Source organism: Phyllostomus hastatus, unplaced genomic scaffold (assembly GCF_019186645.2).
Source record: "Phyllostomus hastatus isolate PE091 unplaced genomic scaffold, TTU_PhHast_1.1 phas_contig_34, whole genome shotgun sequence".
Classification (NCBI taxonomy): Eukaryota; Metazoa; Chordata; class Mammalia; order Chiroptera; family Phyllostomidae; genus Phyllostomus; species Phyllostomus hastatus.
The window spans coordinates 8,403,767-8,431,638 of NW_025333857.1; the positions used below are offsets into that span (position 1 = coordinate 8,403,767).

Sequence of the window (27,872 nt, forward strand, 5' to 3'; positions counted from 1 at the left end):
GTACTTTGTTCTGAGTATTAAAGAACATTGATTTACCAAGTGGCAAAGGTGATACTATTTGGCGGTTTAATTACAGCCAGTGAATGTTATTGATGCTATCAATCAGCAAGACCCAGGGAAAGGGCATGGTGCCAGACCATTTGGTGTTCCCAACAGTGTAATTAAATACCTCGGAACTGGATTCTGAAGATAAAATGAGGTGCTTCCACACATCTGAAGCAGGGGAGCGCTTTGTTTTTCAACAAAGGTAAAGGTGGTTATCCCCTCCTTACTGCCCCTCTCTAAATTTCTGGAGGAGTTCTGTGAATGGCAGGAAATGAATGACACAGTCTCTTCATTGTGTCCAGTTAAGGTTGTCAGTGTTTTCCTTAAATGCTTCTTTTTTTTGTAAAATTTTCACAACTGTCATACAGAAGGCTTTAGGAATACAGTAATTACTTTCTGTGAAGGCTGTTTGGGGGACTGTACAGCTCAGGTGTCTCATAGATATTTGGAGAATGAGGGATCATCTTTGATGAGACTATTAGTCCTGCAAATCAGTTTGTTTAAAAAAGCTTTCCCTGTGATTATTCTCTAGTGTCTAATCACATTGAGAGAAAAATATCTTGGCAGGTTTGAGGTTATAAAACATTTAGTAATATTTCAGAGGTTATTCCTTTTAAATTATCTATTGAATAAATTTTTCATTGTTTTATAACTTATGTCAGGTCCAGAAAATATGTATAGGTAAAATTTCTTTGGCTCTAGGGAGGACTTATAATAACACTTTTATTATCTTTTGTCCTCTTTATCATTATTGATACACCCACACACACACACACATATCTCACATACTAATTTTTATCTAGGCCTTTTTGAGAGATGAGACATGCCATAGAAAAACCAAAATATTTCCCATTACTGCCTTTTAAAAAATATTTATTTATTTTTAGAGGGGAAAGAAGGGATAAAGAGAGGGAGAGAAACATTGATGTGGGAGAGAAACATTGATCAGCTGCCTTGTACATGTCCCCAACTGGAGACTTCGCCCACCCAGGCATGAGCTCTGACTGGGGATCGCACCAGTGACCTTTGGGTCCTTAGGCTGGCACTCAGTCCACTGAGCCACACCAGCCCAGGCATTTCTTTTTTTAATGGTATGTAGTTTGTGCTGGTCAGGTTTACCAAAGACAGGCTACCCTTGAAAGAAAGTGAGTTAGTTTCCTACATTTTTTGTGCCTGTGTGTATGGACACATACACAGATATGTACATGCTAGATATCTGACAGTTGTGTCATGACAGTTGTGTCAAAATTCTAAGTCTTGGCTGTGGTCATTGACTTGTAATACAGGCATGTCTCAGAGGTACTGTGGGTTTGATTGCACACCGTTGCACAAACATTCATAGTACTCTTTTTGCTAGTGGTGGGTCTTGCCTTCAGTTTTTATAAAACACCACATCTGTGAAGCACAATAAACCATGAGGTATGTCTGTATACACATGGTTTGCTGACTGTTTTATAATAGGTGTTTAAGGGGGGATTCCAGAAATAAAATATCCTCTTTAAAGGAGAAAGACTGTTAGAAATTTTCCTTTGGAAGTTTGAATAATATTTTCATGTATATCTTAAAGGTTTGGTAAAACTGATTATCATCTCCAAGACTTCCATGCCATTAGGGCCTTATTACATTATATGGAATCATAACAAAACCAGTAGTCAGTCTTTTAAGTTTGTAGGGGAGGTTGTCTGCTCTAGTAGTTATTAATGACCATCATACATATATTTTTTTTCTTCTCTTCTTCTCCCCCCTACGAGGGCAAAGATATAAAAGGTAATGTTTAAAAATGTTTAATTGCAGATTGCTTTTGAGGTCTGTGCAGTCATGGTTATGCCATCTGGGATAGGGAAGATCTGTGATAAATACTTAATTCACCAAGAGTTTTGAATATCTAGTTTGTATTAGGCAGCTTTTTGAAATGTTGGAGCATTGCTAACCTATGACAAGATGTAGTCAGGTCCTCGATGTCATTGTGTGGTTGGGGAGACAGCACTTACGATGTGACCACCATTTGGATGTATGCTGGGTGAGTGAAGAGTGCAGGGGAAGTGGGTATTTCACTGGCTGTCGGGAGGCCTTTCCAGTGCTCCCAGAGGTGAGGGTTTTCCTGAACGGGTGAATCAGGCAGAGGGAGAAGAAAGGTATTAACACATGAAGGACTGTCTCATCCAAAGGCACACGCAGGCCTTTACGTGATGTGTGCTTTTTGTAAGAAACTTCCATCTGAAAACTATAAAGTGCACTTACTTTATCAAGTAATAACCTTCTACAAAAATGATTGGTGGGAAAACTTGATTAAACCTAAAGGATAATTTTACATTTATCCTTTTTAAGTAAAGACTTAATTTATAAGAAGAACTATAGGAGTGAATTTTGGACAGAATGATTCGTTTGTGGACACACATCCCTTGTTCTGCAAAGATCCGTGGCAACCTACGAGACTCACTTAAGGTATTTACAAATGGCATCAGGATGAAATTTTTCTGTGAAGTACTTGGGGTCCACACAGAGATCAGGTCATTCTATTCCTTCACTGTATATATAAGTAGGTCAAAGAAGACTTAGATATCTGATGAACATTGTAGCAAAGCAGTTTTTCTTCTAATTATACAACGAAAGGAAACTTGTAGATGGTATTTAAATCAGCTTTTTATTGCCACACGGATTTTGACTATTCCCCTCACCTAGCTTCTGATGGGAAAACTGTCTCCATTTTGTACAGCTGTGAGACGTACATGTTTTTGCAGACTGTTTCTCCCCTGCAGACTGTTGCTCCCCTGCTCAGGAAAGCTTCAGCTGGCATTTAAGGGCTTAGGAATCTGCCCCAGCTCGCCCACTGTTCCAGTGCTGTCACTGTCCTACAGAAATTTTTATCTTGGCTCACCTGGGCTCTTTATCCTTAAATATGCAAAATTTAAATCTTATCTTCTGCCTTGGGTCATTATGCCTGTACCATTGTCATTGTTCACCAAGTTTTATTTGGCCATAAAAGCATTTATTTTTCACTGCACATTACCATTTCTCCTGTTTGTGGTCTGCTATCTGAGGACAGGCACTTTTGTCTTCAGAGCACCTCCCAGAATACTTACGCTTTTATTCACAAATTCTGGTTGAGGAAGTTTCTTGCATTGCTGTAAGAAATAGTAGAAACCTGCTCTAGATGCTCAAAGATAGAAAAATTCACTATTTAAGTAAAATTAAAAGTGCAACTCTGTCACTTTTTGGTAGGCATTACTATTCATTGAAGATATAGTCAAAGGAAGGATGCATAAAGCCTTCTTTATTTTCTACAGTAAATGAAAATTTAACTATTGTTCTCCCTTTATGTAATATGTTTTGCATAATGTCCATCTGCCTGTGTCTTTGTCTCTCATCTTCCTTTCACATATTTTCCTCACTCACTGTCAAGCCTTAGATGAAACAGTATGTGGAAGTCCCTGAAATCGGCTTGTTAACAACCTTTTTCTTTTCTGTACATTAGCACCCAGTACTAGTTGCTTTATTCTTCAACAGTGCCGGTCAACTTAGCGTGCAGTCCTTCTTTAAGTTTAATTTCCTAACTCAGCATTTTAATTTGTTACAGTGCCTTAGATATGCTAGATGCTCAAATACTACATAAGTTATATTTTAAGTTTATTTTCAGGGATAAAGTTGTGCCAGGTATCTTGACAGGGCAACTTTCGTTGGAGATTGCACCTGATCAAGTTTCAGAATTCTGAAAGAACCCTTAACTGGAGAATGTCTTTCAAAGAATTGTATGAGTACATCTCCTCCCCCCCCCACCCCCCTGTAAGCCAATTTAATTTGTATTGTTTCCAATGAAGCATGAAAAGCCAGGTTGTTTGGACACTTCTTAATCATCGTATCTGAGAGGTACTTTAGGCATGGCCCTGCAGGACACCATGGAATGTCTTCATTTGGCAGGTATTGGAGGGCCTGCTGGGGGCATGTGTGTAAGACATACATGTAAGAGTTAGTGTTATACCCTGTATGAGCTTAAAGCCTAGTAATCTAAAAGCTTTGTAAGTGAACTGCAGTTCTCTGACCGTGGCAGGAGGCACTGAGGTGGTTTGCTGCTCTGGCAGTGTAGAAGCAGCCCAAACCCATCTGAGCACTGAGTGCTGAGTACTGAGATTTCCCTTCTTCTTTCAGTCTCTCTTATGTCCTCATAGTGTATTTAATGAAAGTGTCTAAAACGAAGAATTTACAGTAGTACCTACTATGCCGTGCAATCATACTGTCATTAGGCACTGAGGGCATGGTGACTGTAGCCCATTCCACACTCAGAAACATACATGTGTCCCAGATCTTAAATTAGGCACTATTCCATGAAGCTCCTTTATTATTTCTACTACCATCTCCCCAGAAAAGTGTCCTCTGTTCCTCATCCTGCATCTCACTTAAGGCTCTAGTGGATCTTTCTGAGAGAGAGGGAGGAAGTGGGAGGGTTTCACATGTGGTAGTTTGAGTGGAGAAATGCAATTAAGCTGGCCTTTTGCATCAGCCACTTAGAGACACTGGGTTGACCCTCTACATGACAGTAAGTCAGCTTTTCCTCCTGCTTCCACCAGGCCTCAGGCTTTCATGCGCTCTCATCCGCCATTGTCATACAAAATACTGTCATGCTTTGTAATATTGTAATTAGAAATTGTATTGTAATGGAATAATTAATATAACAATTTTGATAATAACTGCCATGGATTTGGAAAAGGCCTTATTTATTCATCTTTGAACTGTTTTCTGTTAAAAGGATGACTCTTCCTTGTGCCAGGTTCTGTTTCTCTGTGTTGTCTTACCTCACCTAAGAGACAATAGTAATGTTTGATTTTTTTCTTCTGTAAATTAAGGGTGCCAGTGTAATAGTACCCAATTCATATGCTTGTCATGAAGATCAGTTGAGTTAGTATCTGTAACATAGTATATTCATTATCTGTGTTGTTAATGCTTTTATATAATGAAATCATTATATTATGATTGAAGTATTAGCATGGTTCTCCAGCTCTGTTTAACAGTTGTATTACTATAATCCTTATAAAGTCCTTGTGAGGTGAGGACTATCAAACATTAAATCACAGATAAAGAAATGCAGGTTTCAAAGGGCCTAAGGAAATTATTCCCGAGTTATATAGACAGAACATGGCAGAGCCAAGACCCAGACTGAGCTCTGTGTGCCTCCATGTACCATGTTTTCACTCCTCAGCTTTGGAGGCTCTCGTACAAGCATTTGTTTCTGGCCACTACGTCATAGTATACTCTGTTGTAGCCAGAGCTTCACCAGTAATAATGATTTCATGTTGTTTAAAATTTTTAAAGATTACTTGCCCAAATAAATACAGGGTCATGTCTCATTTTCAGTGTTAAAAATAAGGAAGTCCGCTTTCTTAAACCACTGCTGATGCTTCTGAAGGTAGAGAGGGTGGGAGTGGACTCTACTGGTTGCAGCTGAAATGCCTATCTGTTTTTGTGTGTGCCACTTCAGTGTAATCGCCTTCTAACATTTTAATGGGCTAAGTGGTGGTTTGGGGTTTAGAAATGGAATATGGAACATTTTGATAGACAGATTCTGGCTCAGACCTTGGAATGACTAACCCACCGCCACTGTGGTAGTGGGTTGATTTAACTACCACCCCTCCTCCTTCAGACATGCATTTTATTTTTTTTTGTTAAATTCTTACATGCAGAGGTCTTTAGGAATTTTGAAGGCATTTATGGCTTCTCTGAGTTGCATTTCAAGAATATCTGTAGCATATACTCCCTGTTTGCCTTTACCAAGCATAAGAACCCTTTTATAACTAAATGTGTACTACAGCCACGCAGACGCAGCAATAAAAGAGCAGACATAGTCTGCCAGCTACCATGCTTCAGTAAAAAATGAAGATGTCTGTCAAGACAGTCTATTTGGACTCTCATTTAATTGATATACATGGATGAAACTGTTTTTGGTAGCATTTAATAAATTCTCCTCAGCGTCGTTTTTCTGAGGCTGAGTTTAAGATGTTTAAAAAAGGAAATCTAATTTGCCAAGTCTCCAGTTTATGATTAGTTGCTTAGTACAGAGCTTTCAACCAGAATACTTTTGTTTTCCTGTGGCTATTCCATAGGTTTAATATTGCTTTTAATAATGCCACCTATGATCACTTATCGCATTATTTATTCTGAGCTTCATCTTTGACTTGGACGTAAGAGTCAGCTGCCTTGACAGTTCTTTTGTATGTTGCACTAAAGCTTGAATATGATGTGAAGCTGAGTAGTCTCTGTCATGTAAAACAGCCACTTGCTTTTTCACTTTGTTAGATGGTACCCAAAGCAGGCATGTTTAATACCTAAGAGAGTACTAGTCTAGGTATGTTTTAATTTAATTGGTGTAAAGCACTAATCTCAGGATTCTTAGATATTTCTCTCTTCAGCTTCCCTCCCCTCCCCCCACCAGTATTAGATTTTCTCAAACATGTAAATAATTCTCAGGCATTACTAGTAGAAGGAATATAGTAACTGTCATAATGGAATGATTCATTTTGATTTATTTCAGATTTTGTTATGTGTGTATAAGGAGATACTTAGCAAAACCAAGGTCTTTACCTTCTTGAATATCTCTTTTGGTAGTTCTTTGTAAGTGTCTGATCATACCCCCAATAACTGTCATTTTCTAGAAACTTGCATGATTTCAGACTGCTTGTTGTAGCTCTGGTATAAAGGAAACCGCCTGAACAAAGAGTTAAGGTCCTTGAATCCTCCATCCCAGTTTTTGTTTGGTGTCTTTTGATGCAACCGGCGAAGTGGGAGAGCAGAAAGCTTTGCGAAACATTGAAAGTTGTGTGTGTTTATACAGAAAATGTAGTCAGTGTCCTGAGCCTAAAGGACTAAGGCATTTGAAATTAATCTTACATTCCCTAAGGGAATTTAAGCAGAGCATAACATGATCAAATGTATCCCATGTTATCTCTGAACCACTCGCTTGAATTAACTCTATCTTTATGTAGACTTGAACAAGTCAGCAGATCCAGTCTCAGTAACATTGGAGGTTCCTTATGTGTATCCATTGATACGCTTGTTCTAAATTCTGTGTCTTGAAATACATATTAAAGGTAACTACCCTGATGTATAATACCTTCTCTAAGCCTTCCTCTTAGGTGTGATTATTCCTTTTAACACCTCTTTGAAGGCTAATCTTTACTTTCTGATGGATTTATTTACGTATGCTCTTTTCTATCAGGTGTACTCATTTGCAACTCTTTGTAAAATCTGCCTGTCTTTCTGCAAAACCTAATTTTGGGCCCTGGCCAGGCAGCTCAGGTTAGAGCATTGTCCCCATATGCCTGGGTTGTGGGTCAGGGCACATACAACACCAGTGAATGCATAAATAAGTGGCAACAGTCGATCAGTGTTTCTCTTTCTCCCTCTCCCCACTCCCCCTTTGTCCCTCTTTCCCTCCCTGCCCCTGACTTGCTCCCTCCCTTCCTCTCTCTTTTTAAAATCAATAAAATAAAAAAATCCTAACCTTAGACCGTGATATGTATATGCCTTGATGTGTGTTTGAATCCTTTTCCCGCTAGGGTTTTGCATTTAGAAGACCCAAATACACCTCTTTCTTTTGGGTGAATTTTGGAGTCTGTGGCCTGATTTGAGGTTAGCAATCACCACCTTCCATGTATTTTACTTCTGTACTGTTGTGGAGGATCCAGGGTAGTCACCTGTCTACAAAGCCTTGATGTGGTCGCAAGACCTTTGTTACTGCTACCGGAGTCAGAGGTCACTTTCATTTACTGATAGTGTCTTTCTCAGGCAGCCCCATCAAGACTCCATTTTTTTATATGAACAGCAATTAACTCTCAGTTTAAATAGGCATAACTGTGACCTTGTCCACTCCTTTCAACTGGAGAGACTGAATGGAGCTTTTCAACAAAATATGAAGTGTCCAGTATCTAATTTTCAGAATGTTTGTAGTCCTAGGTCAGTAATTGACAAGCGTTAGAAGTTGTTCAGTGGTGATCCCACCAGTGGGAGTTTTTCAGATACCCTTAGTTTAATAAAGAAGGAATGGCTTTGTTCGTTTACAGACCTCATCACCTTAATCTCTTGGCATTAATGTCCAGTCACTGATCTTTCATTGATAAATCAAAGAAATGAGAGCAGTTGTGTTATTGGACAAAAAGCATCTAAGGGGGCTTGTATTGACTGAGGTACAGGGATTATAAATTTTACTATGTACATTTAATAAAGTACCAATTATTACCCATAAAAGCTTCCCTTCTTTTAAATTCTGTATATTTTGATTAACTTGTGTTTTGATAGCTCATTCCTCATATGTGTTACTGGTCCTGGAATGTTTAATGTATAATTTTAGTTGCTGATGAAGAAATGAGTTTTTAATTTTGAGAATATACTGTTTCAAATGATTCCATTTTTGATGCCTAATTACTTTGATATATCTGTTTTTTTTCTCTGTTTCGTCCAGTCTGATCTTATTTGTGAAGAACAAATTGAGAAGCCAGTGGCTCTATTCTAGAGCATTTATTTGCCTGGTACTTGCAGCTGCCTGCCTTCCTTTCCACCCAAGTAATCTCAGTGTTGCTTGTCTTTGCCTATTATCTCACTTGTGAGGCTGTAAGAGATTCCAGCATAAACCTGAGTTTTAAATTGCTATCATTGGAGTAGATTGGTGTTCCGTGTTGTATTCCCTGTATCATCTTTAAATATTTAAATTGCAGACTCTCTAGCTGCCTCTTAAATTAGTTCCTTTACTTAGTAGTTTTGACATTTCATAACCTTGCTTCTCAGGCATTAAATATTCACCTGTTTAAATGGCAGTGAAAATTTAAAATCCAAACCCATCTATTAATACAGAGAATGTTGGTTGGAGAACAGCTTGCACTTGGTGAAGGAGTAGCTATTTTGACCCCACTGAGACATATGCTGGAGTTTCGTTGTATTAAAGTATTACTAATACAGAACTCACCAAAAAACAAAGCCATCTCTTGGGTCTTCTCCAAGGGATTTTAGTCTTGAAGAACCATGGAGGTAGACTTGATATTTTGAGGTTTAATAGTCCAAAAGTGGTTCTCTGAGTACTAAAGCAAGGCATTAGTATGTGCTCCAAATCCACAGAAAAAATCAGAATGCTGAAGATTACTTATAAATGCCAGATGAAAATTTGGTTTGGAAACTTAATTGAATCTCCAAAGGTGCAAGTTCTTATCCTACTGCAAGTTGTCTTCCTACTTTGGTCTAAGTATTTTTTTCTGTTTATAATTCTTCAAAGTAGAAGAAGGAGAAAAATATTTTCCTGGAAGGGAGGATGCTGATGACAGATATCCTTGATAGACCAAGGGAAAGGGAGCTGCTCTGATTACAGATCAGTAAAGTTGCAGGGATGAGATACTGCATACTGGTCTAGGAGAAGGCCAGTTGCCTTTAGGAGTTTTGGGGGAAGTGGGGAGGGGTGGAGTGGGGTGGTGCATTACTCATTTAATTACATTCTAAAAGTTAGAAAGTAATAAAAGTAATTTCAAAATTCTAATGATGTGCAGTTTCTCTAGTCAGTCACAATTAGTGGCCATTCATCCTTTTTTGGGGGGGGGGAGTGACTTTTTAAAAAATATTAATAAAAATTAAATAAAATAACTTTTGACTGACATAATTTCTAGTACCATCTTGTTTTCTACTGTGCTCAGTTTCATTTTGTGTGTGTGTTTAAGAAAAAAACTGAGAGGCATTTTAATTTTTCTAAACTCTCAGAACAAGCGCACTGATGAGCTGGCTGTAACTGTAGTGTGGTACCATGGCAGAAAAACTGGACTAGAGAGAACATGGAGTCAGAAGCTCAGAATCTGAATGAAGAGTTCAACACTCTGTGTGTACACTTAGGCACATTATTTACCTTGTCTGTTTCCCCAGCAGTAGAGTGCTAATGTGTGACCTCCTACCTCACAGTGCTGTTGTGAGGCACAAAAAAACATTGTATTTGAAAATGCCTTTCAAATGAAACCTTAGAAGCCTCTGAGTATAAGGTAAATGGATATATTTGTTATCTCCGTGAGTTTACCTACAATTTAGTAGTTTTGTCCTGTCTGTGGTGATTGGAACCAGTTCGTTGACAAAGTTAATGAGAAACACTATTTTTAGAAGACTTGTTTTTGGTTCTTGGAGCCCTTGTAATATCCTTGGGCTGTGCCCAGGATTTGTCTTAATCAGGTATGGTAAGACATGCAGACACGGAAATCATTGTTAGGAAGGAAGAAGTTTATACTCATGAAGCTCTAGCAACAGGAGTCACAGCATGCTGTGGTGCAGCAGGGCCACACAGAGAAGCACCAGGGATGGTCTGAAGTCAGTGGGAAGAGGGCAGGGCATAGCCCAGACCCTTTGTTTTGGGGTTCTTGTGGGAAGTAAAGGACGAGACGCAGGGTGGAGTATGGTGAGTAGTTTTACCATTTGCTAGTTTGAATAGTTTTGGAGGGCTATAGGGGTGGCCCCTAGTTGTCTAATACCTACCCCTGGAGTGGTTTAGGGCAGGGGAAATGTGGGTTTGGTGTGTGCGAGTTAGGTAAAGTAGATAGCAATGTGGGTTCTAGACTGGCTGGTGTGTGTGTCAAAGGTGGGCTGGCAGATGAGTCATTTACAGTCTCTAGGAATTAGCTATCCCTGGGAGGAGCACCCTCTTCAGGATCAAGGCCCTACATGCATCAATTATACAGAAAAATTAGAAAATGTAATCAATACAGGTTGGGAATTAAAGAAGCAGTATGAACTGAGGACTAGACATTGAAGGAAAAATAAAAGCAGATAATGTAACTGACCCAAGTGTGTTTTCAAAGCTTTATATAAGCACTAAATATAAACCTGTTTTCCTAAATATATTTTAGGATATCTTTTAAAACACTCCGCCCACACCTCTCTGAAATGCACAAAGCAGTAAATGTCACTGCATGAGTACATTATTCTGGAGCACAGTAATGGACTCAGGTTACTCTCAGGTTTAACAGTCTGGGTCCTTACCTGCATTTTCAGATGCATATAGAGATAAATAATATTCATAATGTAGTCACCTAGATTTTTAGGCTCTGTGCTCGGCATTTTATGTGCACTAGAAATTATTTTATTATTCCTAATAACCATGTAAAGATGGTGCAATTATGTGGTAATAGACTTAAAGAATTTATCCAAGTTCACAGAGACCTTAACAAATTGAAACTAGTTTTGAGGCCAGGCAAATTGGTTAGAGAGCTGTCACCTTTAACTACTGTGACGCTGTTTCATGCTGTGTTTGAGCTCATGGTTCTGTTGCCTGCTTTATTGGTCATTGGAAGTTAACCTTCTAACTTGGAGAATGTATAGATGTTTACTCTGTGGCCCATGAGAAGTGAATCTTTATATAGGGAACACTTCGTTCACAGGATCTGCAGCTGAGAGCTCCCTGCCCCGAAGGAAAGCCCTGGAGTCCATTAGATACCAAGGGAGTCCCAGCAGCGGGGTTTCAGCCTGCCCAAATAACTGAGCATCATTTTTTAGGAACGAAATTGGTTCCTCATGTGTTCACATTCACTGAACGCATAAATGATTCATTGGCTTCATGTTTTCATTAGTCTATAGCTGTCCCCAAATTAGGTTCCATCTCAGTTGTTTTATTGATCACTTGGAATTTTCCTTCATTTCTTACTTTTCACTTATAGTATAGTTTCCCAACTTCATTTTTCTTTAAGTTGGTTCTTCTCAAGGGCTTAGGCACAGAGAAGAAAGAGTCATATTATTTATCTTCTCTCCACCACTGTTCCTAATTCCTTTTGTCTGTAGGACAGGACAACGCTAATGTGACTTCCAAGTATAGCCTTTGGTGCAACAGGCATGTTTATTTTCACTTGTTAATAGGCAAACTTACTGCATAAAGTATGTGTATTTAATGGTAACACTGTTCGTTAGGGGTGAAAGATGGCAAGACCTTTATAAAGTAGTATACAACCTGACTTTTTTTTTTTTCTGAGGGAAGGACGAAGCAAAGAAAGATCTTTACACAAAGAGCCATGGGCATGATTTAAACCACGGAGAAAATATTTCATTTTTCATATAAAAAGCTGTTTAAATGGAAACTTTAAAAAAAGCAATGAAATAGGTTTAAAGTGGGTACTAATGGGTGAAATGAGCAGGCAGAGGTCATCACAAAATGGCACCCCAGTAAGTCAGTCTAGGATGAGACCCATTTGCCTTTTTTATGAGCGATCTGGAAGGGGGGGGTGTATTGTGTGAAGTTTTTATCTTTGCAGGTATTGCGAAAGAGTTTACAGTTAAACCATAGAGAATGTGACCAGGAATAGCACATGAGACTCAGAGCTATCTGAGAATTGGCAAGGATAGATTACAGGCAAAGAGCAGTGGATTCCAATTTGGGCAAGATCTGGATGATCTGAACTGTCCCTTAAATGCTGTGGTCCGGTAAGCTGTCGTGGACCCGCAAGATCAGTGGGGTATTGGGTTGGCTTTACTCAGCAAATATTTTAGCGTCTATCATGTGCCAAGAGCCTGAGGGGCGGATATAGTGATATGAGAGACTTCTGTAGTTCCTTCTTGCATGAAGCTTATATAAAGAATGTTAATTATAAACAAATACGCTTGGACCCATTTTTGTCTTTATCCTTGTAGACTTTTGAATACTGTATCTCCAAGATAGGAGGCTTTTTGAAAGGGTACATAAAATGGTAGTAAATAAAGTCAATAAAGGGACTTAAGATCTTTTGAAATCAAGATTGAAGACTTGTTTTATCTTTTTTATGGTTGAGTAGAATTCCTCTGCATGCTAAGTGAAATAAGTCGGTCAGAAAAAAAAGCTAAGAACCATATGATTTTGCTGATACGGGGAATATAAAACTGAAACTTGGAGACACAGAGCAGTGTGGTGGTTACCAGAGGAGGGCTAGGAGTGGAGAAGTAAAGGATACAGCGGGTCAAATATGTGATGACGGAAGACAATCTGACTTTGGGTAGTGGGCACACAATGCATCCACAGATCATGTATCATGGAAGTGTACACCTGAAAACCCGTATGACCCTAGGAGCCAATGTCATCCTAATTTAATTTAAAAAAGACTTTAATTTAAAGAAGACAGTAGACAGGAAGATAGGGGATACAGCTCATTCACCTGTTTAAATCTGTGGGAATTTAGGGGTGACAGCTATTTTGGAATACCCAAAAGGACATACTTAGTAATAATAGGGTAAATTGTTTAGAAATATAGCACCACCACCCCCAGAGAGGGGAGAGTCTCAAAAACAGGTCACAAAAATAGCAGATGAATTTAGAGTCTTCGAAGTTAATCATTGGATTGGTTCCAAGCCCCTAGATATGGGGGTTGACCCCACTGAGAACAGTCTGTAAACCACCAGTAGTGCCGTGCTGCGTGCATCCTTGGTCTGTTTGGAAACTTATAAATCTAGGGATAAACATTTCTTTCTCTCCACCCAAAGGGATGGCATTTTCCATTTGTTTAGAATTTCTCCAGCAATGAGTAAAACAGTTAATGTGGCGCTTGCTTTAACTTCAGTGTCTGTTGTGGACTTCTTAATGGAAAAGCTACAACTAACTTGAGGCAGTCTTTGAGGTTCCAAAGGGAGATAATTGAGTTTACATAGATGTTTAATTTTATTTTCCTTCCCCAGGTTTCCTACGCTCGCCCAAGTTCAGCCTCTATCAGAGATGCAAATTTGTACGTCAGTGGGCTCCCGAAAACGATGACTCAGAAGGAGTTGGAACAGCTCTTTTCACAATATGGGCGCATTATTACTTCTCGTATTCTTGTTGACCAGGTCACTGGTAAGTAGGCAGCTGCTCCAGATCATCTTTTGCACTTCCTGACTGGCAGATTGTGGAATATTCTGACTACCCATATAGCAGTCTTGCCTCTAGAACACATCAAAGGTGTATGTGGGCTAGAAAATGCAATTTTCTACTGGAATTGTTCATAAATATGCATGGATAAAGATAGAATGTGGAGTGTAGTGAGTGAGCTTGAATCATTTCCACCCCGAAGGTGTAGGTTCGAAGCCTGTTTCATGGCTTGTAATAAATTTACAGATGCTATAATCTTCATTTCCAAGCTGCCACGTGAATACAGCCCCCATTCTCCTTATAAAGTACTAATAAACCATCTTATTTTTGTAAAAAGCATAGTTTAATGCAGCAACGTGCAGCCAGGTCTCCAAGGGAGGATCACACTCGAGCTACCCTGGTGGTTGCTGTTAAGGGTATTTTCCAGGGCTGTGCTGTGTGTTGTATAAGCATGTGTGAGTTTGAAAATTTTGAATGTTAAGCACCTATTTCATGCCCAATGTTAACTTTTAACCACACTGAAGTGAGAAGATGAGTATGTTTATTAAAACTTTTGTATGTAAGGAAGCTTTTCTGTAAAGCCTTTGAAGAAAAGCTAGCAATATAGATTTATTTTGGATTTTTCTATTGTAAATGCAATGCTTATTATTTTAAAAACATACTGGAAATAGGGAAATATGGTGAGGTGGGGGAACAATCACCTGTAGTTCCATACACTCAAGTAGTTACTAAGATTTTGTGGGTTTTTAGAAAGGAAACAGTCAGGTTTTCCTCTTTTCCTGGGGTTTCTCCCTTCTTTCTCCCCTCTTTCATTCTTCCTCTTCTTTTTCTCTCTCATTTTTCTTTTCTTTGTCTCAATTTTTTTATAGTAACACCACTAGAGATGCATTATGTAGTAGTGTGTCATATTAGGTTTTTCAAGGAGATGGATTAACTACAGAATGAAATCAGGCCAAGATTTTAATTCTTCAAGTGAAGATCAGTTAGTTGATCTGAATTTGATCAGAAGCAACCCTGTTATGCTCCTCTATGCTGTTAATTAGACTCATAGGCAGCTAAGCACCATACTAAAGAGTCTGGGTAGTGTGATATCTGCCATCATATACATGCTTAGGAGAATGGCCTACAGGTTTTGCTGTATGGAGAACATTTAGTCTAGTGAGGTAATGTAAAAACATGGTCTTCTTAGCTGCATTTCACAATCTTCCTCATACATTCTGTCACAATCACACAGGCTGCTAATCATATAAAATAGAAATCCAGGCCTAAAAATCCAGATAGATTTGTTTAAATCAACAAAAGAGTCCTTTTGTTTTGTTCATATCATTCATGCTTTTCAATGAGGACTCAGTGAATTGAGAGTAGGTGTCACCTGTGTTACAGAAAGTTCTCGTCTGAACTGTGAGTCCCTCCTGAGTACTTAGGCACCAGGTGGGCCTGCCTTGCCCCATCTGGTTTAGGCATTGGTTCTCCAGTGGGGCCCTGCACCTGCAGCATCAGCATTCTCCTGGAACACTGTTAGGAATGTGAATTCCTAGACCCCTCCCAAAACTTAATGAATAAAATTCTGAGGGTGGCATGTCACCAGTCCCTTCAGGGTATCTGATGCATGCTCAGACTTAAGGACTACTGGTTTAGGTGACTCGGGCTGTGTAGAGGCCATTTTGTTGCTACCTGATACTTTCCTCATGGAATAGTGAAGTTCCCCATTCTTAACTGATTCTTAACAGGAGCTTGTAGATAACTAAAAGAATGTATTTTCTGTCATGTCATCATTTCATCTTTATATACTTAATGGCTTTCAAGGCAAAATTATTCCCTCTACCTGAAATGAAAAATCCTGTAATTTTGTTATTCAGACTTCAGGTGGTAAGAGTGTGCAAGGGATATAGCTTAAATAGGAAGGATAAAGTGGATGGTAAGGGCTGTCTGAGATAAACACGTGTGGAAATATTTTATTTCCTACCTTAGAATAAACTCCTAAGCAATTGAATTTACACAATATTCATTGTAAAGCAAGCAGGCCATTATTCCTTTTTAAAGTTTCTGTAAATCATGATGGTCTAGTGTGTTTTCTCAGTCCATTTTTCTCAAAAACTTTTCATTCTTTTCTTCAGTGACATACTTTGAATCATCCACATTTTTCTAGCCACTAGTCCCAAGCTGGTACTGTTAGTATCAATTGGCTTGCCAAAAAGTGTTTCCCTGGACTGCTTATCTCACGATGGCCAGCTGTGGTCACCTTCACAGGCCTGTTGAAGCTTAATTAAATGGAATGAGTTGGGTTTCCCTTTACCATTTCTCAAAAGCTGGACAGGTATTCATCATCCCTCTGCTTTTCCATTCTTGTCTCTCAAAGTGGAAACAGCATGAGACAGGAAAGGGCATTTCATAGTCAGAAGTGATGCCAGAAAGCTTTGAGGTTTGACTTCCGTTTCACTTTTAAAATCTAGATCCTCTTTTACCTGTTTTTCCTCCATATAATATTATTTCTCTAATAAAATATAACTGGTTTAAAGCAGTGGAGAAGCTTCAGGGAACCAGAAAATCTTCAGACACTTTCCTTAAAGGACCAGTGTTCTATATGATTTTACTAAGATAAATTTTATTTAAAAATTTAGCTGAAGTAGATCTTTCTACCACTATGCATGTATTTTTCTCATAGCTTTTTAAGCAAATGCCTGGTTCTGCTCCCCTTGTTACAAGAAAGAGAGCTACTGGGTCCATCATTTCTGAGCCGCTTGTCCAGTACCATAATTTAAAAAATGAAACTCGGGCGCACTGTTGACATTACTAAAGAGAGTGTGTTGGCAGAAGGGAAGGCAGGGGAGAGAAAACTTGGACATACCAGTGTGCTTTAGCTTTTTCTTAGCTTATTGGTAGGCATGTGATAATGTATATTCTATTTGTTTAGGTAACTCCATGCATTAAAATAATACAAAATTGTGATTCTAGACTGAATTACTTCTAAATTAAGGTAAAACTTTCCTCCCCTGATTTTGTGGCAGATGTTATATGTGAGTGAAAACACATTCTTGAGAAGGAACAATTAATTTGTCCTTTCTTCTTTTCCTCCTCTCTCTTTCCACTCTCTCTTTCCCAAATCCTTTCCCAAATCTACCATAGGCATATCAAGGGGTGTAGGGTTTATTCGATTTGACAAGCGGATTGAGGCAGAAGAAGCTATCAAAGGCCTAAATGGCCAGAAACCTCCTGGTGCCACAGAGCCAATCACTGTAAAGTTTGCTAATAATCCAAGCCAAAAAACCAATCAGGCCATCCTCTCCCAGCTGTACCAGTCTCCAAACAGAAGGTATCCAGGACCATTAGCTCAGCAGGCACAGCGTTTTAGGTAAGTCTGGTCTCATTCTTATGCCCAGCTATTAAACTTAGAGCTCGCACATTCACTGTCTAATACTGTTATTCATAGGATCTCTGATTTGCTACTATTGTTGTTATGGTTTTCTTTCTTTTTCTTACTGGCACAGAGGAAACCTACTTGGGGAATAGTATTGTCTTTTGCTAATACTGAAAGTGGGAACAAAAGGACAATAACCTACAGCAGTGAACCTTAATGGGGCAGGGGAACAGGAGGGCGGAGGGTGTAATTTTGCCCATCAGGAGACATTTGGCAGTGTTTGGAGACATTTATGTTGGCATAACTTGGGTGGAGGGCACTACTGGCATCTAGTGGGTAGAGGCCAGGGATGCAGCTAAACATCTTGTAATGTGCATATCTAGCCCCCAATGACAGGTATCCACCTGCAAACATCAGTAGTGCCAATGTGGAGAGACCCTGACCTACAAGATGCTGCGTTCTTCTTAACTGTTTCCAGGGCTTTCAATTTTCAATTCCCCTTTTTTACTTTTTTTCTTGATAACATTTTATTCTTCTGCTTCAGTTTTTAGGTCAAGCTTTTGGTTACTTTGGTTTATAATAGGTGCAGCACTAAGGGCATATAACCTATTTGAATACATAAAATTTCTAAAAACAAATCCTTCTCCCCTTTTAAATTTTTAAATTTTTATAGGGGTTGGCAAACCTTTACTCTAAAGGGCCAGATAGTATATATTTTAGACTTTGTGGGTCATGATCTCTGTTGCATATATGTCTTTAAAAAAACAATAACAACTGTTTAAAAAAACCGAAACCATTCTTAGCTCCTGGACTGGGCTGAAACAGATGGCAGTCTGGATTCAGACTGTGGGTGGTAGTTTTCAGACCTCTGTGTATGTCCATAGAATGACCATGCATCTTTAGCTCAAAAAAATCTGTTTTGTATATAGGTATAAATACTCCAGTTTTTTAAGTTCTATTCTAATCCTGAGGTAACAACTAAACCGAGTCCTTTAAAAACATCCCTAATTTGCATGTGAGAAGAACACTGACTTTAAGATGTTAAACAGAGCACAAAACAAAATCACCCAATTTTTATTTTCAAGAACATTTTTATTATCATTTTTGGCCATATGGTGTACTTCAACCATAATGCCATCTAACCCCATGCTAATTTTTTTTCAATTACAAGTGTGTGTCAACTTTCTTTCCTTGCTTGGGGCAGAATAATTATCAAAAATATAATCACAAATATAGCTTGATAAGGAGTGATGTGTTTTTGAGCTTAAATCACATGCATTTTTTTCATTGGGATATTTAAAGTGCTAAAAAAATGGTAATAAAAATCAATCAGATGTTACCCTTTAAAAATAACACTCAATTATGTCACCTGAGGTCTGAGAAAGAGATTTGCCATAAACATTGTGTTCAGTTCTTTCCTAAGGTGGGTTTTGCTCTGGGAGAAGAGGTGATGCATTCAAAAGGCTCTATTTGGAACTGGATAACTGGGTACCAGTTGACTGAGCCTTGTGTTCTCTCTGCTTTAACTTTGTGAGGTTAAAAAAAAGCATTGGCAGAAAGGGAGCACCACTGTTCTTGACTATAGTGGGCTGGCGGTGGTGTGATCTGCTGGAGGGAGAGCGGTGTGGGGCTGCTTGATCCTTCCCCTTGCACAGAGACCCTACAGAGCCCTTTTTTCCCCTCCCTGTTTTTCTTTTTTTAGCTGCACCTGTAGGTTTCATCTGTGGAATCTTAAGTGAATAATAACTTTTTGCAAATTTAGCACAGACAAGCTTGAAGGAATTCTGTATGTGTTTCCTAGGCAGACCAGCTAGCTAACTGCAGAGCTCTTTGGGGCTTAGATAGAGGGAAGTTCTGTGGAACTTGTTGATTTTAACACTGTGAAAGTATAAAATGTTTGAGTTAGTAGAAAGCTATAGTAGTTCAAATTGTTTTTGCTGTTTCTGATCTAAGCTCTGGTTTTTGTTTTATGGTAGTTAAAGTAAAATTAACAATTAAGTAAATTAATTAAGTAATCTATTAAGTAAAATTGTTCTTAGAATTAAGGTTGAATTCTGAGGAAGATTGGACAAAGGGACTGAAATGACAGGATCCTCAGGAGACTTTCTCATTGGCAAGGCATGTCGGGAACTCACATATCAGGTTGTTGATAACTACAGTATCTGCTCTCAACCTGACCTAGCCCCCACTCCTAGCATGACCTGTGTTTTTTCTTTTTTAATTGTTCAAGTACAGTTGCCCCATGACTGCCCCCCACCCCACCCATCCCCACCTCCCACCCTTGATCCCATCCCTGTCCCTTTGTCCATGTGTCCTCCAAACATGTTCCTTGACAACCCTCCCCCATTTCCCCCCCATGATCTCCCTCCCTCTCCCCTCTGGTTACTACCTGTGCTTTTTATTTGTAGTTGGGAGAAGCTTTACAGGATGCTCTAATGGTTGAATTTAATAGCTTATAAAAATATATATATTGTGCCCATTCTGTACTTTTCTCTTTTAGCTCCATATGTAATTTACCTGGGAATTCTTCCTTTCCTTAACTCCTGTAATTTTTTTTTGTGGCGGGGCGGGGGGGGCAGAGTAAGAGTTGTCTGTTGTAAGGGAAATTCTTGTTAAGAAAATAGGGAAGAGTCTTATAGGTTCCTAACTCTTGTATCCATTGCTCCACTTCTCATTCCTACCAAAATCTCTGTCCATCTAGTAAGTTTCGAACTAGTCTTTGAGTTCAGTGAAGGTGTGTGGTCTAGACTGAGTGTTAGAAGAAGCTGAGAGCCTTCATTCCCCTAGTTCAGTTTTAACCTGGGGTCTGTTTGGTTGCTTTTTTTAGATGCCTTTACAAACTTGGCTGGTGTTACGTTGATCCCCCCTCCCCCCTGTAAAATTAAGATTGAATCTTCTTTTACCACTTAAAGACTCTTGAATTAAGGACTTGCTTGTTTTGTTGGTATTTTGTTCTTCTCTGTTAAAGTCTAGGTCATTTCACAAATACTCAATGTCCTAATGCTCTTAGCCTTGAGTGTGTCACATTCCAGTGGAAATTTAGGACATTTCTCACTGGATTTATATGTTGTCACAGTACCCTTGGAATTGAGAGAGATTGGAGAACACAAATTATAACTATTAAGGATACTCTTAATATTCTTGGAATGCATATCTTTTAAAGTCAGAAAATTAAAATTTATGTAATCAGAGTTAAGTTTAAAAGTGGGCTTGTGAAAATTTATGACTCAGTCAACTCACAAGAATAATTAAAGAATTAACACGAGCACTACTGATTGAACATGGTTATTTAACTGACTACAGTTTTAAAAATAAAACCGTTCTTATTTATTTTGGTGGATAGTGTAATTTAAGCTCCTTAAGTGTATTTGTGGGACATGGTATCTGAATTAAACTTTAAGTCAGGTTTTTTTTTATCTCTTCATGTGGAGCAGCTTTAATTTTATTGAATGTGATCTAGTCTGTTGGCCTGTGTTGCCTGCTTCAATAAACCTTGATGTATTTTTCAAGGAGCCTTTTAAAAAAGCACTTGAGCTGCATCGAAGGCATGTGCTGGTTGCACTGCCACAGTTTCCTTTGGGAAGAAACTGGTATCAATTCCGAATAATTTTTTTCTCTCTTAGAGGACAGATGATACCATCTAATTGGATAAGGGGGTAAGCTGTTGATCTCATTGGGGTTTAACTTCAAAGCAGATCTTGGTCAGTGCTTTGGAGCAGTTTTGAGAACCATTATTCTGGGAGTCTAGAGTTTTATTTTCTTAGTAGTAATCTTTGTTTATATATTTATTTGACTTGAATTGACTTCACACTTTGTTTTACTTGCCCCTGGGTCATTGTGTGTCAGAGTATTTGTTCCCATAGTGTGTCAGCTAAATTTCTTGGAAACTAGAACGATAACTTCATTTTATTCTGTACTTACAATAAACACCTAGCTTTAAAATGGGAGTGCTCCCCCTAATTATGGTTCCATTTGAAGCCTTGACTAGTTACAGTTTGAGTTGTATTCTTAGAATAGAAGGTTTCTACCCTCTCTTGAAAACAGTGAAAACTTGCTTAAGAGATTTACCTCTGTACTGAGGTTGGTGTTTAAGCTTCTGGTGGCAGAGTAGGTCAGTCCCCACCTAGTCCAAATTAATGAGCAGAAGTGATGTAACTTTATTTTGAATGAATAAAGTTGCCTCTGCCTCTGAACCTGTCAGCACGTTGGAAGGAGACTTCAGTATCTCAATATGCTATTCCATTCTACAGGTTTCATATGCTAAATGCATTCTGTATTGATCGTTCCAACAGTTTTATAAAACTATCTGTATCTTACTACTTTATGGTTGGTCTTATAATTTGTGTGCATCTTTATTTCCACTCTTTGTGGCCTTTATTTTGAAATATAAAGACATGGCATCTCTGACTGTAGTCACCACCTCTGTATGAAACAAAGCCCTCCTGCCTGTGTAGTCTGAGCACACATGTGCAAACCGTCTCCCCAGCCAGCTCTCCTGATAGCTTTTATTCTGGGTTAAGCAGTTAGGGATAGTGTTGGTTACCTCATTGCTTGTATTCAGTCAGGAGATGCTTAGTGCAAACCTGTTCCTGGGATGGTGGTGGGACATGACAGACTGGCACACAGATGAAGATCCTTTGTTCTGTTCTCGTATACTTTGCATTACATCAGCCCAGTTCTTTCTTCACATTTTTATAAAGCACACAAAGTCCCAGGGGTGACTGGGGACAGGAATGTCTGAGATTCTTTTCTCAGTTCTGAAGGACCTGAAAGGTGTTTTTCAGCTTTTATAAAACCAGAAGGGGTTGTTCTCTCGTGTGCTTTAGCTTTGCTTGAGGCCACAGGTGTTAGATTATGAGACTGAAGCTCTGAATTTTCAAACTCACTTTCCACATAGGGATTAAAAGGGAGAAAAATTCTTTCCTGACCCCTGGGTCTTACTTGGAGAGTGTGAGACATTGTGGCAGTTAATGCTGGTCATATGGGCAGTGTGTAAGTTATGCCCACCTCCTTTAAACACACGCAGTTCGTTGGTATGCAATGTAGAGATTGGAACTCTTTGAAACTGATAAATCAAGTACTATAAAATCAATTTAATTTTTGAAGTAGGAAAAGTGTACCCACCTGCCCACCCCAAATACTTTCTTTTTAAAAAACATATGAGAAGGTCAAGTTGATTTGTTTCTACCTGGCTTCTTAACACTTCGTTCGAGTAGGGCTACCCTTCTTGTATCAAAATAAGCATCAGGCTAGGGGTCTGAACTCCCTTTGTTGCTCACTGGAGCGGGGAGCCTGTCGTCTTTCTTTCTCTGGACCTTAGCAGAGCACATTGATAAATGAGGGGTTAGCTGAGTTTGTGTATAAGGTTATTTCTACCTGTTGCACTACTTTGATCTAAAACATGAAAGTCCTTCAGAGTTGGGAGATTGAAGGGAAATTTATGGAGTTCTGTAAACTGCAGAGTACCCCCATTTAACTAGTCCAGTGGTCTTGGGCAAGTCACTTAAACTGTGTGCTTTAGTGTACTCAGGAACTGATCAAGTTGCGAGAATTAAAATAGTATTAAGGACATGTAGGTGTATGCAGAGCACTTGGGACTTGCCTGGCAAAAGGTGAGAACCACACTGTTAACTATTCCAGAACCTCCAGTTTTCCTCACTGAAAGGCTTCCTCAGATGACCACCAGTGTTTTCCCTGCATCACACTGACCCTTGTAGAGATAAACTCGTATCCATCAGAAGAGTTAGTGTCTTACGGCATCAGGTGCCCATTTTCTGTGAAAAGCCCCAATTTTTTACTTTACATACAATTAATATACAGATATCCCCTTGGAAGATGGCAGTAACAAGCCCAGCTTTCTTGGACATCAAGGGGAAAAATTAAAAACTGAAATTTGCTAAATGTGTGTTTTGCAGGTTGGACAATCTGCTCAATATGGCTTATGGAGTAAAGAGGTAATGATAGAGGTTCACGATACTCATAATCCCTTCCTATAAGTGATTAAGTTTCTTTGATTTGGGGAGTGACCCCCTTCATAAGTTTGTGTTGGGTTTTCTTTTGCATGTACAACCTAATGAAAAGCTGCTTTTCGGAGCACGGTCAACTCAAGGAACATCTCTCTATCACTGGATGCCACCTGGTCTTTAAAAACCCATTGTTTATTTTATATTGCATTGCGACGTTATAGCATGTTTACATATGTGTTGCACCGCTCCCCCAATCCTGCTTAGATCCATAAGCCAGTTCTAAATATTTTTGTTATTGTAGATAATCAGTACAGCACATAATGACCATTTCATAACTTATTAACGCCTTGATAGTATAGCATGTCACTGCAAGCTACACACAGACTTCGACTGAATCATCAAATACATAGTTGTACATCTCTGTGGGGGGAGGGGGGTGATAAAACTCTGGGATGGGAAAGAGAATACAAAAAGTCCATTGCTGTAACCATCGTGTTTCTGTTGTGTGTGTTTGTGTGTATGTGTTCTTGTTTCCTGTTTTGTTCAGTAGGTTTTCTCCAATGACCATTGATGGAATGACCAGTCTGGCTGGAATTAATATCCCCGGGCACCCAGGAACAGGGTGGTGTATCTTTGTGTACAACCTGGCTCCTGATGCAGACGAGAGTATCCTGTGGCAAATGTTTGGGCCTTTTGGAGCTGTCACCAACGTGAAGGTCATCCGTGACTTTAACACCAATAAATGCAAAGGTTTTGGATTTGTGACTATGACAAACTATGATGAGGCCGCCATGGCAATAGCTAGCCTCAATGGATACCGTCTGGGAGACAGAGTACTGCAGGTCTCCTTTAAGACCAACAAAACGCACAAAGCCTAATGCGCTCTTGTCCTCAGTCCATTTATATATGAAAACTATACAACAAAGGCAAGTTAAGAGAAACTTTATACATTAGTAAATGTCTTTGTAAGTCAGTGTTGAGATGGGGATAAAACGACTACTTAGCATCCTAAGAAATATGTGAGATTTTTTATTGCTAGTATTTGAATTAAAACTTCTTAAATATCTTTTATGTTTGAATATGGACAAGAGGTACAGGGTTTTTACCTGTCACATTGCATTCTATTGCCTTCTTTGAAGAAGGTGGACCTTTTAAAGTGTTTCAGCTAAGGGAAGACATTTCTTTTCTTTTTACATAACTGCCTTGAATCTGTGAGTAAATATTGAGGCTTTGTGTTGTAATTCTTCAGTTGGTTATGTCTTTTTCCCCCCTTTTCTCTTTTTTTCTGATTAGCTTTGTGTTTTGTTTACATTTAAAGCATTGCTGTTACGTCTAAGAAAAGTATTTTGAAGTTTACATTTTTATTTATGGAGTTAAAACAGTATTTATTTTGTAATTATGATTTGGGTTGGGGAAGGGGGGGCTACATTATAAACGCTTATTGTAAGAATACTGGAGAACTTTTCGTAAAGCAGTACCTTGCCAAAGAGATAAGAGCCTCTTTGATGTGGGTTTAAAAAAAGCATCTATTTTTATAAAAAAGAAAATTTGGAGAAACTTTTTACTGGTCCTGGAACAAATATTTTGACTTGAATACTTTGAGAAATCTCTTCATATGACACCTAGTGAGCTTTTAAAATTTACCAGGAAATTTGCAGCGGTTGGAAAATTTAGAAAGATTTATGATGTAGAAAATACTTTTGAGATCTTTGTACGAGAGGAATAGAATCAATGGGGGAAACAAACACTGCTGGTTTCATTTTTGTAATCACCAGTGGAGTGTCTGATCATCCTGGTTATTAGGTGGCTCACATTGATTTGTGATTTTGAAACAAATAAAAAAAATTTACAAAAGAATATATAAGAGCAGGCAAGAAATTTAAATTACCAAGAGATGGGGGAAAAAATCTGTTCTTCCTAAAGAAATCCCTTCAGATAGAGCTCATGGTGTTTAGTGATGTACTTGCAGTATTGTTTGAAGAATTGTTTTGTCTTAAGGAAAAAAGATGTTGCACATGATTTGTACTGCAGCAGATCGGCAAGCGTGATCTAAGCTGGATATATTTGAAGGTATTTTGAAAGTTATGTTCGAGGCTAACACCTGAGCTTTGTGTAATGTAAATAAGACCTTGTGTTTATGACCCTTTCAGCTAATTTGATTTTTTTTCCCTTACATGCCAAGTGATGTTCAGGTTTTGAATGTTTTTGTATCAGTTTTTTCCTTTGTAAATGGCATTAACATTGTTACTTGAGGTCTTGCTTAATCACTTTTGTTGTCCTGAGGACTTGAATTTACAGTGCATCAGATTTGTTGCTAATTTTGTCTGTAGATAGTCTAGCTTCAGCTGTTTATGGTGATGCTACATTTTCGTTTATAAATATGTTTGTGGTAAAAAAATGAGTATAACCATAGGTTTTGAACAAATTTCCTTACATTTTTCATACAAAAATCATAAATATCTGTATGCTATTGAAATTTAACTTTGTATGATGCTTAAACCACTATTTGGGGAAATAATAAAATAAGTCTTTACCATGTATGAAAGAAATTTTAAAAAATACAAAATATTTTCTGATTAGCATCTAGCTTATAATAAATTTTCAAAAGAGCTGAAGGCAGGTATGCCTTCATCAGGATGCACTGAGAACTATATAGTTACGTCCTGCTTTTTGTATAAACTGAGATGCTCACGTGCTTCCCCTTAGAACAGGCAATGTGCTATGCATAACATAGTTGTACATTATCTTTGCAGTTGCGTTGTTTTATTTTTTATTATTTAAAATTGTAGTTATAAAAATTTTCAGTATAGTACAGTACATATACTGTGAGGCGCGTGCTAAAGTGAATAAGCGAGTTTTCATGCTGACCCACTCAATGCTATTCAGAGATCAATTGGCTTAGCACTTTCTCATATCCTTAGGTGCATTTAGATCGTCAGAGTTAACCTTCTGAGTTAAAAAAAAAAACTAAAAAACTAAAAAACAAAAATACATGTATATACTTAAAAAAAAATAAGGTTTCCCTCACGGGAAAACAGCATCTACATGCTTCTTTCCTATACTACTGTAGCAAACCGAGGCATTGATGAGAGGGCATGCAAATTGTGCTTCACTTTACAGTGTTTATCAGAGCACTTAATAAAATGTAAGGCTGGTATTTATTTGAAGTTGTACAGTATGACTTAATTCACATCTGTTGGAATAGAAAATATATTCTGTTGAGTATTTAAGAGGCTGTACATGTTTTCTTTTGTGTTTGGATTCTTTGTACTTTTTCATGTTCAGTACATCAATAAACAAAGTTGAAGGGAAAGATCAGTGTGGTGAGTAGGTCTTTATACACATTGGGGGGCTCTTGTCCTCAGTCTAATATAAACTTGCTCTCTTTGAGTGAAAAGAGGTTCCCTCAGACCATTAGTTGAAAGTAGTGTTATGGAAAGTAAAAATTTCAAAAGGCATGTTAATTGAAGTGGAATGTGTAAAAATTTTTGAAGGACACCATCTGATTAGTTAGCTTTCAAATATTCCTTGATGAATATTTTTTATAGGGAGATGTGCTTTCATTGGCTAGTTGCAATGTTTGGGTAATTGGATGCTGACATCATTCTATAGGTCTGATTAATAACTGTCAACTTTTTTTTTTTTTTTTACAAATGGGAGTTGTCCTCACATATTTATTTGGTTTAAAGAGAAGCCAAATAGAAGGAAGGTCACTTATTCTGCTTTCACTGTCAAGATTTAATTCACCCATAGGATTAACTGTTGGTGTGTGAAATTTATATTTGTTGTCCAAATGCCAGATTGTAAAGTGATTCTTCTCTAAAATCAGAAGCTCAGTTTTAATTAGGGTAGGGTTGATGTGAGGAGCACATATGTACAAATCATGAACTGTGCCAACCCCGTGTTTCACATACATATTCAGTTCTTGTGACACATCCCTAACAGAATCTTTCTTGCTGCTCTTTTATGCAAAGATTCTACTTCTTTAGAACTTCAGAAAATTTAATACATAAAGTCAAAGTTCTTTTTCTTTTTCTTTTTTTCTTTTTTCTTTTCTTTTTTTCTTTTTTTTTTTACAAAGTATACTCACTGGCTTCTCTTCATTTAGTTGTATCTGTCAGCTTTTTTGGTAGAAAGCCATTCTAAAAAATAATTGTCCTGAATTCACAACTTAGTAGTCAAGATCATGGCTGAGTGACGATTCCTTGTCTTCCAACATGCAATTAATCTCAAATCTCTGTACTCCCTTTTTATTATATGAATTTAATACACTAATTTTGTGACGTTGGAACATCCTCCCTCACCTCTCTACTTTTGCGTGCTTATCAGTGTTTTGACTCATTTGCTGTCAGCAGTTCTCCAAGGAGCAGATAGTGGAAGAATTCTGAGTAAGAGGGGTATGTGAGACCCCTGCCGTCCCAGAGAAGTGCTTGTCTCCTTAGAGTCCTTTCTCACCTTATGCTTGCAAATGATCTAGGGTATCACGGTTCATTGGTAGAGTAGACAACAGAAATTTTTAAATCTTAACCTTATTTTAATCTTATCTGAGGGGAGGTGTTAGCAATTTAACATTCCTCTTAAAAAACAAGCAAACAATAAACACAGTACAAAGAGCCCTACCTCACTTGATAAGGGGATCAAACAGTGCAGTGGGAACTTGTAGTTTCCTGTCCAAAGAGTTACCTAGAAATAA

At 38.3% G+C, this 27,872-nt stretch overlaps 1 protein-coding gene across 6 annotated transcripts in view; it reads left to right on the forward strand.

Annotated features, from left to right (window-relative positions):
• The window catches only part of ELAVL2 (ELAV like RNA binding protein 2), a 127,610-nt gene extending 101,129 nt beyond the window's left edge, over positions 1–26,481 (forward strand). For 4 of the 6 annotated variants that reach the window (XM_045841041.1, XM_045841043.1, XM_045841046.1 and 1 more), the window contains 4 exons: positions 13,687–13,840; positions 16,982–17,207; positions 23,129–23,167; positions 23,727–26,481. In XM_045841041.1, coding sequence (XP_045696997.1) covers positions 13,687–13,840; positions 16,982–17,207; positions 23,129–23,167; positions 23,727–24,057 — 750 coding nt within the window. In that variant the 3' untranslated portion in view covers positions 24,058–26,481. The remainder of the gene's footprint in view (positions 1–13,686; positions 13,841–16,981; positions 17,208–23,128; positions 23,168–23,726) is intronic. The other 2 variants (XM_045841042.1, XM_045841045.1) reach the window with 1 other exon arrangement.
• Positions 26,482–27,872: the final 1,391 nt, after the last annotated feature.